Below are 15735 nucleotides of genomic sequence, written 5' to 3'. Positions count from 1 at the left end.
AATAATACAAGGTCCCTGGGGATAATAAACTAAAACTGGGGCTGTTCTTTGAGATGGTAATGTGACAGATGATTAAAACCTGGATATAAATAGGAATCCCCTGGGTACACTTTAACACATCACCTCATACTAATGGTCGTTTGTGTCAAACATTTCATTTTCAACTTGTGATTATATGTTTTGAAATTTTCTAGTCCTGTCACATATCCACTGAAGTGATAGGTACAGCTTCTGTCATCTCTCTGAGGATAATTTACACTGTAAATACAGTGGTCTCTAGAAGTTACTGATTTGATCCAATTAAAGAAATTAATGTAATAACTGGACAGTAACCTGACGGTGTGATTTGATACCATGAGGATGTCTTAACAAATAAATAGTTTTTTTTTTGTATTATAATTTATGACATTAACATATTATTTATTTTACATAACTCGATTAAATATACAATAAAGAAATACTTATTTTGCCTTATCAAATTGAAAGATATCCAATGAAATAATAAATGGAATATGATATTGTTTGTAATGTCAGAGGCCGAATTGACAGTAATCAGATATCACGCTATGTTTATAATGATGTACACCATTTCTTGTTACAGTCCATAGACGGAATCTAAAAACTCATTTTTCAAATCAAATATTGGCCAGCTATATACAGGCGGCCTAAAGTACACGGCTGAAGGTTAGACCTGAACTAGTACAAATATGTCCTTTTTATCGCTGGAACTTCTCTCATAATGAATGGTGCATTTATGTTACCGGTGCCACTCAATCATAGTCAGTACTGTAGGATAGGTTCCTTCTCAGACCCCGACCAGAGACCTCTGCTATCAACGTATGTCTGTTTATTTTGGAGACTGTACAATACCATCTACCTGTTGTCATAACGAGATTATTTGTGTAGGTGAGAGATTTCTATGACCCGATTTTGGTCATGTCAATCAGGAGTACTTACCTGTAATTACCTGTAATTGTCTCAGGGGAACAATTAATTTTGGATTATAATTTATTCACTCAACGAAGAATACCTCATTAATTAAAGAAGTAGAAAGGTCTCAAGGTTTAAACCAATTCATAATCTTTAGGTAATAACTCCAAGTCATTGTTAAGTTGAAAACATAGCTGACATGTTTGTTAGAGCCAGTTGAGGGCGATGTTAATGTTGATGGGTTATAGCCGTGTGTGATAGTACCTTTCAAACATCAAGCCACAAACTCACTTTGATTAAGGCTGGAAAAGCACACCACCTATTTGACGGACAATCCCCGCTATTTTGATAGAGACGGCTATTTGCATCATAAGATTTTATAGACATACTTGATGGAGGTGTAAAAGTTTGATAGAAGGTGATCATGTTTACCGTACCATTAAGTAATGACAATTCACAAATACCGATCCACTTGACTGATCTAAACGACATGGCTGATGTCACATGTTCCAGAAAAAAAAAAACTGTTTCATTGAGGAAGTTGTCTGTGGATGACTGGAGAATGTTAGATCTGAATGCTGATAGATTTAAATGTGTATATAAACCTTCATAGACTGGTATTGTTAAGAGTACAGACGCAAGTGTGACCAAATTTAATCTTTAATTGGAAATGCATATAATTTGTTCACTGTAATTTGCATAATTTCATTGACATTCAAAATAGATTAATTTCAAGAAATATCCCTGTTCAGGAGCAGACATGCTGTCTTTATTTCTCGTTAATGTACTTCGGTGTATTTTAAAGGATTATGGGTAAAACTTCCTAGCTCATCACAATCAGATCACATTAACACACAAATATACCACTCTATGATGTCTAAACTTTAATTTTCCAATTAGACAATATGTCATTGTATTTCGCTGGGACAACTAATCTAGTGTCTGAGCCAGGGATAGTGCGATTATCTTCCCCAGTAAAGTTTGGGTGTCGGGACGAACATGTAAATGTGAAGGTCATAGCCGCAAGGTTTAGGAGGATTATACTGACTGATCCGGGGATATATATTGTTTGTACCTTTTACTGTAAACAAACAAAATACAGCTTAAAAATGACATCAGAAGTCTGTGTTTGGTTCTACTGTATAGATTCTTTTGGTCACCAAATATTCTATGAAGATAATTTCTTTGCGTGAGAAATAATTTACCTGGTGGTAATTTGTCCTCGTGCCCTTGAATTCACAAATTACCTTTTTCATAATATGTTTGATATTCAGTTTGAATTCTTGTGCAACTTTAACATAGGAGATTATTATTTTAAATACATTAAATTTTTCACTTTTTTTTTGGATAAAGTTGTACGACACTGTGCCTAGTTTGGCAAAAGTACAGGTAGTGTCCTTGTTATTACAGCAGTAAGTGATTTCTAGTGATATAGTATTACATTACATTCACTAAGATCACACATTTTTTGCAAAGGTCAAATGATTGGGAGGTGATTTATGGCGACATAACCCTTACATTGGAAATTGTAGAGGTTTTTGTTTAGTCAGATACTTGATTTATGGTGTACCAGGGTTTATGGTGTACTAGGGTTTATGGTGTACCAGGGTTTATGGTGTACTAGGGTTTATGGTGTACCAGGGTTTATGGTGTACCAGGGTTTATGGTGTGCTAGGGTTTATGGTGTACCAGGGTTTATGGTGTACCAGGGTTTATGGTGTACTCTGGTTTATGGTGTACTCTGGTTTATGGTGTACTAGGGTTTATGGTGTACCAGGGTTTATGGTGTACCAGGGTTTATGGTGTGCTAGGGTTTATGGTGTACTCTGGTTTATGGTGTGCCAAGGTTTATGGTGTACCAGGGTTTATGGTGTACTCTGGTTTATGGTGTACTAGGGTTTATGGTGTACCAAGGTTTATGGTGTACCAGGGTTTATGGTGTACCAGGGTTTATGGTGTACTCTGGTTTATGGTGTACCAGGGTTTATGGTGTATTAGGGTTTATGGTGTACCAAGCTTTATGGTGTACCAGGGTTTATGGTGTACCGGGGTTTATGGTGTACCAGGGTTTATGGTGTACCAGGGTTTATGGTGTACTAGGGTTTATGGTGTACTCTGGTTTATGGTGTACTAGGGTTTATGGTGTACTCTGGTTTATGGTGTACTAGGGTTTATGGTGTACTAGGGTTTATGGTGTACTCTGGTTTATGGTGTACTAGGGTTTATGGTGTACTCTGGTTTATGGTGTATTAGGGTTTATGGTGTACTAGGGTTTATGGTGTATTAGGGTTTATGGTGTACCAGGGTTTATGGTGTACCAGGGTTTATGGTGTACTAGCTATATAGGGTTTATGGTGTACTAGGGTTTATGGTGTACTAGGGTTTATGGTGTACCAAGGTTTATGGTGTACTAGGGTTTATGGTGTACCAGGGTTTATGGTGTACCAAGGTTTATGGTGTACTAGCTATATAGGGTTTATGGTGTACTAGGGTTTATGGTGTACCAGGGTTTATGTTGAACCAGGGTTTATGGTGTACTAGGGTTTATGGTGTACTAGGGTTTATGTTGAACCAGGGTTTATGGTGTACTAGGGTTTATGGTGTACTAGGGTTTATGGTGTACTAGGGTTTATGTTGAACCAGGGTTTATGGTGTACTAGGGTTTATGGTGTACCAGGGTTTATGGTGTACTAGGGTTTATGGTGTACTAGGGTTTATGTTGAACCAGGGTTTATGGTGTACTAGGGTTTATGGTGTACCAGGGTTTATGGTGTACTAGGGTTTGTGGTGTACTAGGGTTTATGGTGTACTCTGGTTTATGTTGAACCAGGGTTTATGGTGTACCAGGGTTTATGGTGTACCAGGGTTTATGGTGTACTAGGGTTATGGTGTACCAGGGTTTATGGTGTACCAGGGTTTATGGTGTACTCTGGTTTATGGTGTACTAGGGTTTATGGTGTACTAGGGTTTATGGTGTACCAAGGTTTATGGTGTACCAAGGTTTATGGTGTACTCTGGTTTATGGTGTACTCTGGTTTATGGTGTACCAGGGTTTATGGTGTACTAGGGTTTATGGTGTACCAGGGTTTATGGTGTACCAGGGTTTATGGTGTACCAGGGTTTATGGTGTACTATGGTGTACTAGGGTTTATGGTGTACTCTGGTTTATGGTGTACCAAGGTTTATGGTGTACTAGGGTTTATGGTGTACCAGGGTTTATGGTGTACTAGGGTTTATGGTGTACCAGGGTTTATGGTGTACCATGGTTTATGGTGTACCAAGGTTTATGGTGTACCAGGGTTTATGGTGTACTAGGGTTTATGGTGTACTAGGGTTTATAGTGTACTAGGGTTTATGGTGTACCAGGGTTTATGGTGTACTAGGTTTTATGGTGTACCAGGGTTTATGGTGTACCAGGGTTTATGGTGTACCAGGGTTTATGGTGTACTCCGGTTTATGGTGTACCAGGGTTTATGGTGTACTAGGGTTTATGGTGTACCAGGGTTTATGGTGTACTAGGGTTTATGGTGTACTAGGGTTTATGGTGTACTAGGGTTTATGGTGTACTCTGGTTTATGGTGTACCAGGGTTTATGGTGTACTAGGGTTTATGGTGTACTCTGGTTTATGGTGTACTCTGGTTTATGGTGTATTAGGGTTTATGGTGTACCAGGGTTTATGGTGTACTAGGGTTTATGGTGTACCAGGGTTTATGGTGTACCAGGGTTTATGGTGTACCAGGGTTTATGGTGTACTAGGGTTTATGGTGTACCAGGGTTTATGGTGTACTAGGGTTTATGGTGTACCAGGGTTTATGGTGTACTAGGGTTTATGGTGTACTAGGGTTTATGGTGAACCAGGGTTTATGGTGTACTAGGGTTTATGGTGTACTAGGGTTTATGGTGTACCAGGGTTTATGGTGTACCAGGGTTTATGGTGTACTCTGGTTTATGGTGTACCAGGGTTTATGGTGTACTCTGGTTTATGGTGTACCAGGGTTTATGGTGTACTAGGGTTTATGGTGTACTAGGGTTTATGGTGTATTAGGGTTGATGGTGTACTAGGGTTTATGGTGTACTAGGGTTTATGGTGTACTAGGGTTTATGGTGTACCAGGGTTAATGGTGTACCAGGGTTTTTGGTGTACCAGGGTTTATGGTGTACTAGGGTTTATGGTGTACCAGGGTTTATGGTGTACAAGGGTTTATGGTGTACTAGGGTTTATGGTGTACTAGGGTTTATGGTGTACTAGGGTTAATGGTGTACCAGGGTTTTTGGTGTACCAGGGTTTATGGTGTACTAGGGTTTATGGTGTACCAGGGTTTATGGTGTACTAGGGTTTATGGTGTACCAGGGTTTATGGTGTACTCTGGTTTATGGTGTACTCTGGTTTATGGTGTACCAGGGTTTATGGTGTACTAGGGTTTATGGTGTACCAGGTTTTATGGTGTACCAGGGTTTATGGTGTACTAGGGTTTATGGTGTATCAGGGTTTATGGTGTACTCTGGTTTATGGTGTACCAGGGTTTATGGTGTACCAGGGTTTATGGTGTACTCTGGTTTATGGTGTACCAGGGTTTATGGTGTACTCTGGTTTATGGTGTACCAGGGTTTATGGTGTACTAGGGTTTATGGTGTACTAGGGTTTATGGTGTATTACAGTTTATGGTGTACCAGGGTTTATGGTGTACCAGGGTTTATGGTGTACCAGGGTTTATGGTGTACCAGGGTTTATGGTGTATTAGGGTTTATGGTGTACCAGGGTTTATGGTGTATTAGGGTTTATGGTGTACCAAGGTTTATGGTGTACCAGGGTTTATGGTGTACTAGGGTTTATGGTGTACCAGGGTTTATGGTGTATTAGGGTTTATGGTGTACCAGGGTTTATGGTGTACTAGGGTTTATGGTGTACCAGGCTTTATGGTGTACTAGGGTTTATGGTGTACCAGGGTTTATGATGTACCAGGGTTTATGGTGTACTAGGGTTTATGGTGTACCAGGGTTTATGGTGTACTAGGGTTTATGGTGTACCAGGGTTTATGGTGTACTAGCTATATAGGGTTTATGGTGTACTAGGGTTTATGGTGTACCAGGGTTTATGGTGTACCAGGGTTTATGGTGTACCAGGGTTTATGGTGTACTAGGGTTTATGGTGTACCAGGGTTTATGGTGTACTAGGGTTTATGGTGTACCAGGGTTTATGGTGTACCAGGGTTTATGGTGTACCAGGGTTAATGGTGTACTAGGGTTAATGGTGTACCAGGGTTTATGGTGTACCAGGGTTTATGGTGTACCAGGGTTTATGGTGTATTAGAGTTTCACATTGACATTACTCTGTGATCCTGTCACTGTGCCTTTTGTATTGGTAGTGAAGTTATTTACTTACATCAGATATACCTGACTGTAAGTCAACCCTGTGTCAGAATAAATCCATGATTTTAATATCAATCACCAAAATATGTACCAAGAATCTACATATATTGATTATATCACGATTTTCAGTAAATGTTGACAGTATACTTTGGTAGTGCAGTAATGGGGTGACACTGAGAAATCTAATTTGTTTTCCACTCTAATAAAACACCTGCAAGTACTAAATTCCCATTTGTTTTTTAATTAAGTAACATTAGACTTGCGTGTAACAACTGTTGTGTACTCCATACTGCGGTAACATTAGAATTCGGTGTATTTAACAATCGTTGACCTGTAGTTTGGGAATTTGTAGTGTAAGAATGATTTGACATAAAACTTCTACAAATTCTTACCACATAACTTTCCCATGATCCTAGACCTGCTAAAGTCCCTGGTGTATTTTTTTTATAGTTGTAATGTTAGATATTGTGTAGTAGTGATGTTAAGGGTTGCAGACATCACTAACTCTCCAACTCTTTGCTACTGTATCCATTATACACTTTGTTTAAGATATATGAAATAATTGACCTTGAATGAATTTTGCTCTGCAGAGATGACAAAAAATATCACCAGTCCTAACATAACTGTTACTGTTTTACAGGTGCTAATCACTGTAACGGACATCAACGATACACCTCCCAAGTTCAGCCGTTCAGAATACACAGTGTCCGTACTGGAGAGTTTACCCATAGGAAGTGAGATTACCCGAGTGATCGTAACAGACCAGGACCTCAACGGACAGGTGACCCTGAGAATTACTGCTGGCAATGTGGGAAACAGCTTTGCCGTAAACCAGAATGGTACGTTTACCTTTATGTTACATATTGATTGTTTCATTGTAATTCATTGATCTACCTGAAATATATGATTATACTTTGGTTGTTTTTATGAGAATTTTGGAAGGTTCCAGAGTCACTGTTGTTAGTGCCCTAACGGTGATACCGGGGCACTATAGGTTTAGGTTTAGCCATTCTTTAGTCTATCAGGGTATCATAACGATATATACCATTACTGTTGTAGGTGTTGTGACCGTAGCCAATAAATTAAACCGTGAAACTCGTGGTGTCTACGACCTCACCCTCAATGCCTCTGATGGCATCAACACCTCACAGACTACTGTTACCATCTCCATCACCGACGTAAACGATGAAACGCCATCCTTCAACAGCGCCCTCTATACTTTCGACCTCCCAGAGGATATGGCTCCACACACCACCATTGGAAGGGTTGACGCTATTGACAACGACCTTGGGGTCAATGGAGAGGTCACCTACACACTGTTGTCCCAGTTTGGTGGTGACATGTTTGACCTGGATTCAAAGCAAGGCACTTTTACTCTCAAGAACCAGCTTGACTTTGAACAAGTAAGCACTGAACTAACCAAGATTATCAACATAACACCTTGTGTCGGTGTGCCTGTTTTTTATCTGGCTATAAAAAAAATGTTTGTGGTGTCATTGTTCATTTCACCTAGCTTCTGGATCAAAATTAGGCAAAGTCAAATAGGGGTCAGTCAGGACAGAAAGAAAACTTGTGTACACATAAGTAACAAACAACTAATTCTTCTAAATACCTCAAAATAGTCATTACATGTGTTAATGATTTGTAATAGGTCACAATGGTATTTATGTACAGCAGAATTCTGTATATCGATACATTGTTAAGTATGAATGGAGAAAATTTTTGACTTTTGTGGGAGCGATCACCTGTCACTTGTGAGGTATAGGATTATTGTGGCCATATCAAATTTGACAGCTTTATTTTGAACCGGAAATACTGCCATTATTCTCAGTTGATTGTATTTCCATTCTGTCTTAGCTAGCACAGTACAGTCATTGGGGTTTGTATGGTAAAGGATCATAATGGGTTCTGGCTGAAAGTATTTTGATTTTTTTGTGACCCTTTACTTTGTATTCAGTTGGGATGGTCAGACCACACAAATGATTGTTGATCAAATATGTCCAATTTTGTAACCTCTCTAATCTAAACATGAAATGTCTGACTGTATAAGTCCGACTTCATTTTGTCTCCTGATATATATATTCCTATATCAAACCTGGTTAATCTAAGATATTTTTACCTGTGTGTTCCTTCATGTTAAATGTCCAGTTTAGATTTTACTCTCTTCTTGCTGACTTTATCGGGTTTTCATTTGATATAGTTTGTTAATTTTCTCCCCTTTGTTGTATCAATATATGAGAGAGATAACTCCTCCCATCAGACCATATAAGTATCAATATTAATTTTTAACTCCAATTTTTAGATGCAGTTGTATGTTCTGACGGTAGAGGCCCGTGACCATGGTGACCCATCTCTATCCAGTACTGTGTCTGTATTTATGAATGTCAAGGACATCAATGACAATTCTCCGACCTTTGACCCTGCATCATTCAGCACCAAAATTTTGGAGAATGTCACAGTGGATTCCAGTATTATCACTGTGTCGGCATCAGACAGTGATTCTGGTAAGTGTTTTATAATTGTTAATAAATCTTTATGGAATTATTGGAAGGGTTAGCATATCAAAAAAACACACTAGTGATGTTCTTTTTGATAATGTGGATTTGATGACCGGGAGCATCTGTTTTATTGACCACTGAGCAGAGGAATGAAGATTTATAGGTACGAACAACAACAGTATCCCAGTTGGGTAGTTTGTTGGTGATTTATGAGATTGAAGTTTTTCTGATGTTTAATGTAGCATTAGAGGACACAAAGGTTGGAGAGTGAACCATCCTGCTCAGCATTGTCTGAGCTCAGCAGTGGATGGCCTAGCCTGTTATTAACTCCACAGTAAATTCAGATAAATACATAGTGTTCAGACAACTCGGCAGTGATTTACGCGACCTGCACCCCTCCTTTACCCACATTCTCTGAGCACCATGTAATATCTTGTAAGGATTATGCATTTCGTAAATGAAGATTGCTTGGAATTAAGTTTTGTTGTAAATGTAAGATGGTGATTTTGTCAAAACAATCATGCAAATTTAATGAAACTTCACTCTTTGAAAAATGTCTTGTTGGATTAATTTTTAGCACCGTCATCGTGATTTTTAATTTATAATGATAGCTTAGGATTGTTGTGTAATTCTGAGCGATGCTGACATAACAAACGAGATATCTGGAATCTCTAGATCAGCCATAGGAACAGCATGTGTTTACAATCATTATGATGGACAGTAAAAAACTCTGTATTATCATATGACAGTGTTTTGGTATAAGGTTTTAGGGAGTTATATCCCTATACTTGAATTTTAGTCCTGATCCTACTACTGATAAACAAAACCAATTACCATCCATTACTTTTTATTTATCAAAACATAAAATTTTAGTGACAACTTTTGTCATGTCATATTGATATGTAAAACATCTACATGGAGATGTAAATATTGGAGTAGAATGCATTATTATACCCAGCCCAGATGACTGCTTGTTGATGGATGGGTGCACAGTATCATCACAGATGTTGGCGGCTGTGTTATATTTTAGTAAGAAATCTTTGTCAGTTATGGCAGCTTTATAAAACCTTCTTAGATAACAAACATTGATAAACTACACAAAATTATAATACATAATCCTTACAGGTTAAAGTCTTGTCAAATCTTGAAATCTTAGAAATTTTCAAGTAATCATTATAATTTGGTGACAAAGGAGAATGACTTTTATTGAGTTATTGTACAGTATTTATCAACAGGAACAGTGAACTACTGTACGTACAGGTGCTTGCCAGTATTTGACTACATTTCATATCTATTTATTAAGTAGCACACATTAAAATTATAATTCGGATAATAAAAAAATATCCTAAAGTCATTCTTTGTTTCTGAAATTATGGCCTAGGTGAAGTTGGTCCTTTTCTATGTTTCTGGCATCAGTTGGTTAAGACAATATAGTTGGTTGTGGCATCAGTTGGTTAAGACAATATAGTTGGTTGTGGCATCAGTTGGTTAAGACAATATAGTTGGTTGTGGCATCAGTTGGTTTACACAATATAGTTGGTTGTGGCATCAGTTGGTTAAGACAATATAGTTGGTTGTGGCATCAGTTGGTTTACACAATATAGTTGGTTGTGGCATCAGTTGGTTAAGACAATATAGTTGGTTGTGGTATCAGTTGGTTTACACAATATAGTTGGTTGTGGCATCAGTTGGTTAAGACAATATAGTTGGTTGTGGCATCAGTTGGTTAACAAAATTTCTTTGGTTGTGGCATCAGTTGGTTTACACAATATAGTTGGTTGTGGCATCAGTTGGTTTACACAATATAGTTGGTTGTGGCATCAGTTGGTTAACGCAATTTATTTGGTTGTGGCATCATTTTGTGAAGTTGAGGCTATGAAGGAACTCGTGGATCACACAAAACACTACAAAGGCCTGATGTACTTACAAGTTGTTGAAAAGGTAAATGACATGTTACACTTACTTGATTGAAAACTAGGATCATTTAACTGTAACCCGAGTTGAACTCTCGTAGTTCTGACCTATACAACAGTCTTCAAAATTTATTGAGGAAATCACAGACTACTGTTGATTGTGGAGTAAGCTTTGTGTTCAGAGTATTACCTGCACCTCAGAGTTGTTCACACTTGTATGTTTCCACATTGTAGATATTTGTGAGAACCGAGGTCTTAAGAGGTACTGTTTGGTGACTTGTTTGGTTTTGTTGGTTTTGGCTCCATATGTATCGTGTTAATACTGATATTGTAGGCAGCCAAATGGTTTGATCATTTTCTACCCAATTTCTGTATGAGTGGTAAGTGCTACAACAGAGTCCTTCGTGTGGGATATCTCAATTAGTTCCTCAAACTGCAGTGTATGTAGAGAACGTAACCACCATCTGTCCCCAGCATCGTCAGGCATGATGACATAACAAAACACAGTTTGTAGTATGTACTGGGAAATCTGCCTTATGAAAACATGCTGCAAAGATACAAAACTTTCTCAGGTTTCGCAAAATATCTTCATTTTTGGAAAACTTCTTGAAGCTTTAACTGGCAGAGAGATTGAATAAACATTGTGTGGCTAATAACTTGTAGATTTTACTGGCAAACCTTTTGAATAAAAGTAGTGTTCCCAAGGATGTTGTGGATGTTTAAAAACTGTTTTGACAGCTGTCTTAATAAGGTTAGACAGTGATAATTACAGTAAGGAGCACAATGATGAAATACATATGGTGATGTTACAGCTTTACTTTGACTTACATCCTGATGTTGATCTGGAGGTTGACTGTTAGTATAGAATCTAATGGCCACACAACCAACAGCAGAAGAAAACATAAAGATATGGGGAGACTTTTTTTTTATAAATTGTCAAGTAGCAGACTTCGAACATTGACCAAAAGATTTAAATTCCTGACAGCCCAATATGGCAGAAATTAGATTTAAACCATAGAGCTGTGAACGTTTCATTTCAATTAAAACTGTGAGCGTCATTGTGTTTTAGGAGTGATAACTAATGGGATAGCTGAGGACCAAACAAAGCCTATAAAAATCCCACTTGTCTCTACTCGGTCCATTACAACTCAATATATTACTGCTAATAGCAGACTACAGAAATTCTATAGACAGTTTTAAAATACTGACCATCAATCGTTGATCTTTAGAGGTCTAATTTGTGTTAATATAGCGAGAGGTTACGTGAGTGATACATATAGTTTGACCCTCCCGTCACCCTGTCACCCTACCATGGCCACATCTGTCTATCCTACGACTTTCTCAGCAGATGCACCGGAAGACAGACCGTTGTATCTGTCAGGGCCAACTCAGCCAGGAAATTGAGGGAAAAATCAATCAGACTCCAAATGTATTTATAATAGACCATCTCAGGCCGGCCATTACAGTCATTTAGTTCAATTTGGAGGAAACTTCATTCATTAAGTGAACATCCCTGTGTCTATTGGCTTAATCCAACTTGCAAATCTTGCCCAGTCCTGATGAGCATTGGGTCTGATTGGGGAAATTGAATTTTGGGGGTGAGTGAGTTCATTGTTTGTGTTATCATGGTTATTAGTCCACTATGTGATATTAGAGGGTGGTGATGAGCCGATCCTGCCGATCTGGCTGTAAAATTAGGGCCCTTGCTAGGCACCCTTATCTGTATGTGATAATACAAACAGAAAGCAATGACCAAGACGATTGATTTGTGGGCGACTAGATTGGCATAGCTGTGAACGTGATGGGAAAAAGCTCCCTGTCCAGGGTAGTACATCTGTATTACTAGTGTAAGATTGGCCAGCTCTTCTGATGGATAGTGTGGGATCTATTTTAATGAGGTTTACCCTATCTAATGGAGTACCTCATTGTTGTAGGGATCGTTCCTACAAAGTGAGAATTCTGCATTTCTCTCACATTATTGTCTCTGTGGCATTCACTCCAAATTGGACTACTAAAAAAACTTTACCAGAAGTGACAGAAAAAAAACAACCTTTTTTTTTAGGGTGATTACGCTCATTACTGGCCAGCAATTGCCGGTATTTTACTTCCAATTTACAAAGTAAATTTTCTGATCAGTTTTCATTACCTCCTGGGTAGTAGTCTACACAGGATCTTGTTACCAAAGATTGAAAAAAATATTCTGTGGCAGCGACATGAATATTAAATTGATAAAAATGTTTCTGTATTAGAAATATATCAATAGAAAATACATTTCATTAGATCCTACACCTGGCAATCGATCAATAGAGTATGTACCTGGGTAGGTGACACAGATTTACCTGTAAGGTAAATACATTCTCCACACCTGAATCACGGCCGTAGCTGATTAATTACTCTGATCACATCTCAATGTAATGTGTGCAACTGTACACTGCTGTGTCAGGGAGGGATGGTATAGGAGATAGTGACAACACTGTAAGGGACGGAAGCTAGCTCGATCAGGTCACCATTTAAGTCAATGTTTATCTAGGGGTAGATATATTCAGACATTCAGACATCAGTTGTTGGTATGTAAATCTGTAATTTTAGGAAATGGGTACAGACTAACTGTTGACATATTTCTACTACCAGGAGTTGTTTAAATACAAAATGTTGATCTGCTGTGATTCTAGCTCATGACCCAGAGAATCTCATTACATTATTTCTGTATGAAGGTAAAATTTAACAAAACAAGAGAAATGTCTTGTATCGTTTAGAATTACAGATATGAGTTACTGTCCTTCAAGGTTTCAAAGAAAAAAATATTAACAAAGTACCAAAAATAAAATTCTCTTTTACTTTGATGACATATTTATGCAATTGGAGTCTATGGGCTTTGTGGACTTTTCTCATTTTTCATCAAACACAAAGAGCTGCCAGTACACAGGATCTACAATCTATACTATTTATGTGGAGCAACATGAAAGTTTGACCTTATGACCCCACCCTATTGTAAAGACATAAAAAGTAGATTTGGGTTGGAGGTTACAGCCTCAGTTTCATTGTGCCTGGCAGTTCATTGTTTAGTGGTAGTGTAGAGTGAAAGCTGGTGTAAGGAACCTGTTATCATCAAACAATCTCACTGAACAATGTATATACACTATAATACATCTTCAACCTTAAAATTCTAAAGAAAATTACTTGAATAAAGTTATTTCTTTACTGAAAAATTAATTCCTTCCCCCAGAATTTATGGTATTTGTCTTTTAGCCAAAGTCCAAATTAAGAAGAATTGAAGGAAAAAGTCTGTCTTTGTTAGAGTTGATGTTTTTGAATTCCTACACAAACTTGAGTGTACCTCTGATACCTCCGAGGTAAGATAATAAGTGGTAAAGATTGTGATGTGAGCCCAAGTTAACACTATTACACATCATTTAATCAACAGTAAACCTTCAGCAATAAAAACGTATTAGACCTTCAAAACCGCACTTGCTATCAGCTTCTCGCCATCTAAACCTTTGCCAATTTTGACAGTCATTATCTTCAAGTGGAGAATTACACACAAACCTTATCAATAATTTGAGAGAAAAAAACATTTATTTCAATTTGATAAAAGTTTTAAAAAGTTTGTTAATGTATGTCGGGTTTCCTGGGGTGATTACTGTGAATGCTATGGATGGGATGGATTGTGGGATATCAAGTTCTCATCCTGTAGTTTAACAGTCTGCTATTAACAGTTGCCCTGGTTACAAAAGTTCTGTTGTACGATTAATATGTATGTTTTCTTGATAGGCCTCTTCAGGAGAAAAATTAATATTTGACACATGCTTATTCATGTTCTTATTTCTTACACATTTAATCTTGAGATTATTTGGGAATAATTTGGTAAAATTGGCCTTTTTTACACCAGTTAGTTGTTACTATAATTATGTCCTTGGACAAGTTGTTCAAAAGTAGTTCTACCCACCACAGAATTGTAGATTTAACATTTATTATAAAGTAATAGCTTCAGCAGCACGATGGGAGGCTGGGAGTTGATAGTATTGTGCAGAGTTTCAGGGACAAATCTCAGGAGTAGACTAATCCACAACAATACATGGAAGGTTCAATCTCAGACTTGTAGGGAGGAGAAGGCAGGAAGGTCCAACCTCAGACTTGTATCAGACAGTTGATTTTAATTTGGTAGTAATAATGAAAATACTTAGAATTGTCTGGAAAACTTAAATGAACACAACTGAATTTAATTTAAAATCATCAGAATACATTTTCAGGCTGTGTGTGATGAATGTCAATATTGCTCTCTGATTATTGCAGTGTAAAAGAAAACTTTATTTGATATGATAAATAAAGAATAAACATGAATCTGACTGGATATTGATTTTCGGTGTGTACCAGTTCACCCTTCAGTAGGACCCAGGTATCGATTGGTGGGACTGATTTGTGTGGGGGCTGGCCTATACATACCTGGTCCAGATGGACAGTCTCCACCTACTCCATTGTCAGTACTAAAAGATTAGTCAGCTTGACAAAACATATAGGACTTTTGTAAGGTGTGAGAGAAAGATATAGAGACTCATATAGAAATTTACAGTGCTGGAACTGAAGATTTTAGATGGGGAGGAGAATAGAAAAATATAAGGATCACACATCCATTTAGCCAGTGATTTTAAGATACTGGGCATGTGATATTTTAAGCTGACAAACATAAGTACTGTCACACACCATGCAGAATTCAATACCTGTTAAGCTGTTTATCATCTTGTACCATTTAACCAGTTGATGGTAACAGTGTTTACCTGAGGTGTAAGCTGACAATGCTGACATTGTCCCATTCACTAGGACGCCATATGTGGTGGCTGTAGGATAGAGATTCTGTGTTGATTGTTTAATAGTATCCACACTACAAACATCTGGTGTTGTTGGTGTGGATACCTGTAGTAGGGTGGCTATCCATAAACAGTGACAAAGGGTAACAACGGTGGCTACCCTAAACAGTGACAAAGGGTAACAACGGGTGGCTATCCCTAAACAGTGACAAAGGGTA

The 15735-nt window shown here is 37.9% G+C and overlaps 1 protein-coding gene across 1 annotated transcript in view; it reads left to right on the top strand.

Annotated features, from left to right (window-relative positions):
- Positions 1-15735, top strand: part of LOC117328852 (protocadherin Fat 4-like) — an 82861-nt gene that overhangs the window by 43820 nt on the left and 23306 nt on the right. Inside the window, 3 exon segments of the mRNA XM_033886431.1 lie at positions 6942-7140; positions 7361-7704; positions 8604-8805. Coding sequence (XP_033742322.1) covers positions 6942-7140; positions 7361-7704; positions 8604-8805 — 745 coding nt within the window.

This window comes from Pecten maximus, chromosome 6 (assembly GCF_902652985.1).
Source record: "Pecten maximus chromosome 6, xPecMax1.1, whole genome shotgun sequence".
NCBI classification, from domain to species: Eukaryota; Metazoa; Mollusca; class Bivalvia; order Pectinida; family Pectinidae; genus Pecten; species Pecten maximus.
This window is presented reverse-complemented; position numbering and strand designations above follow the sequence as displayed.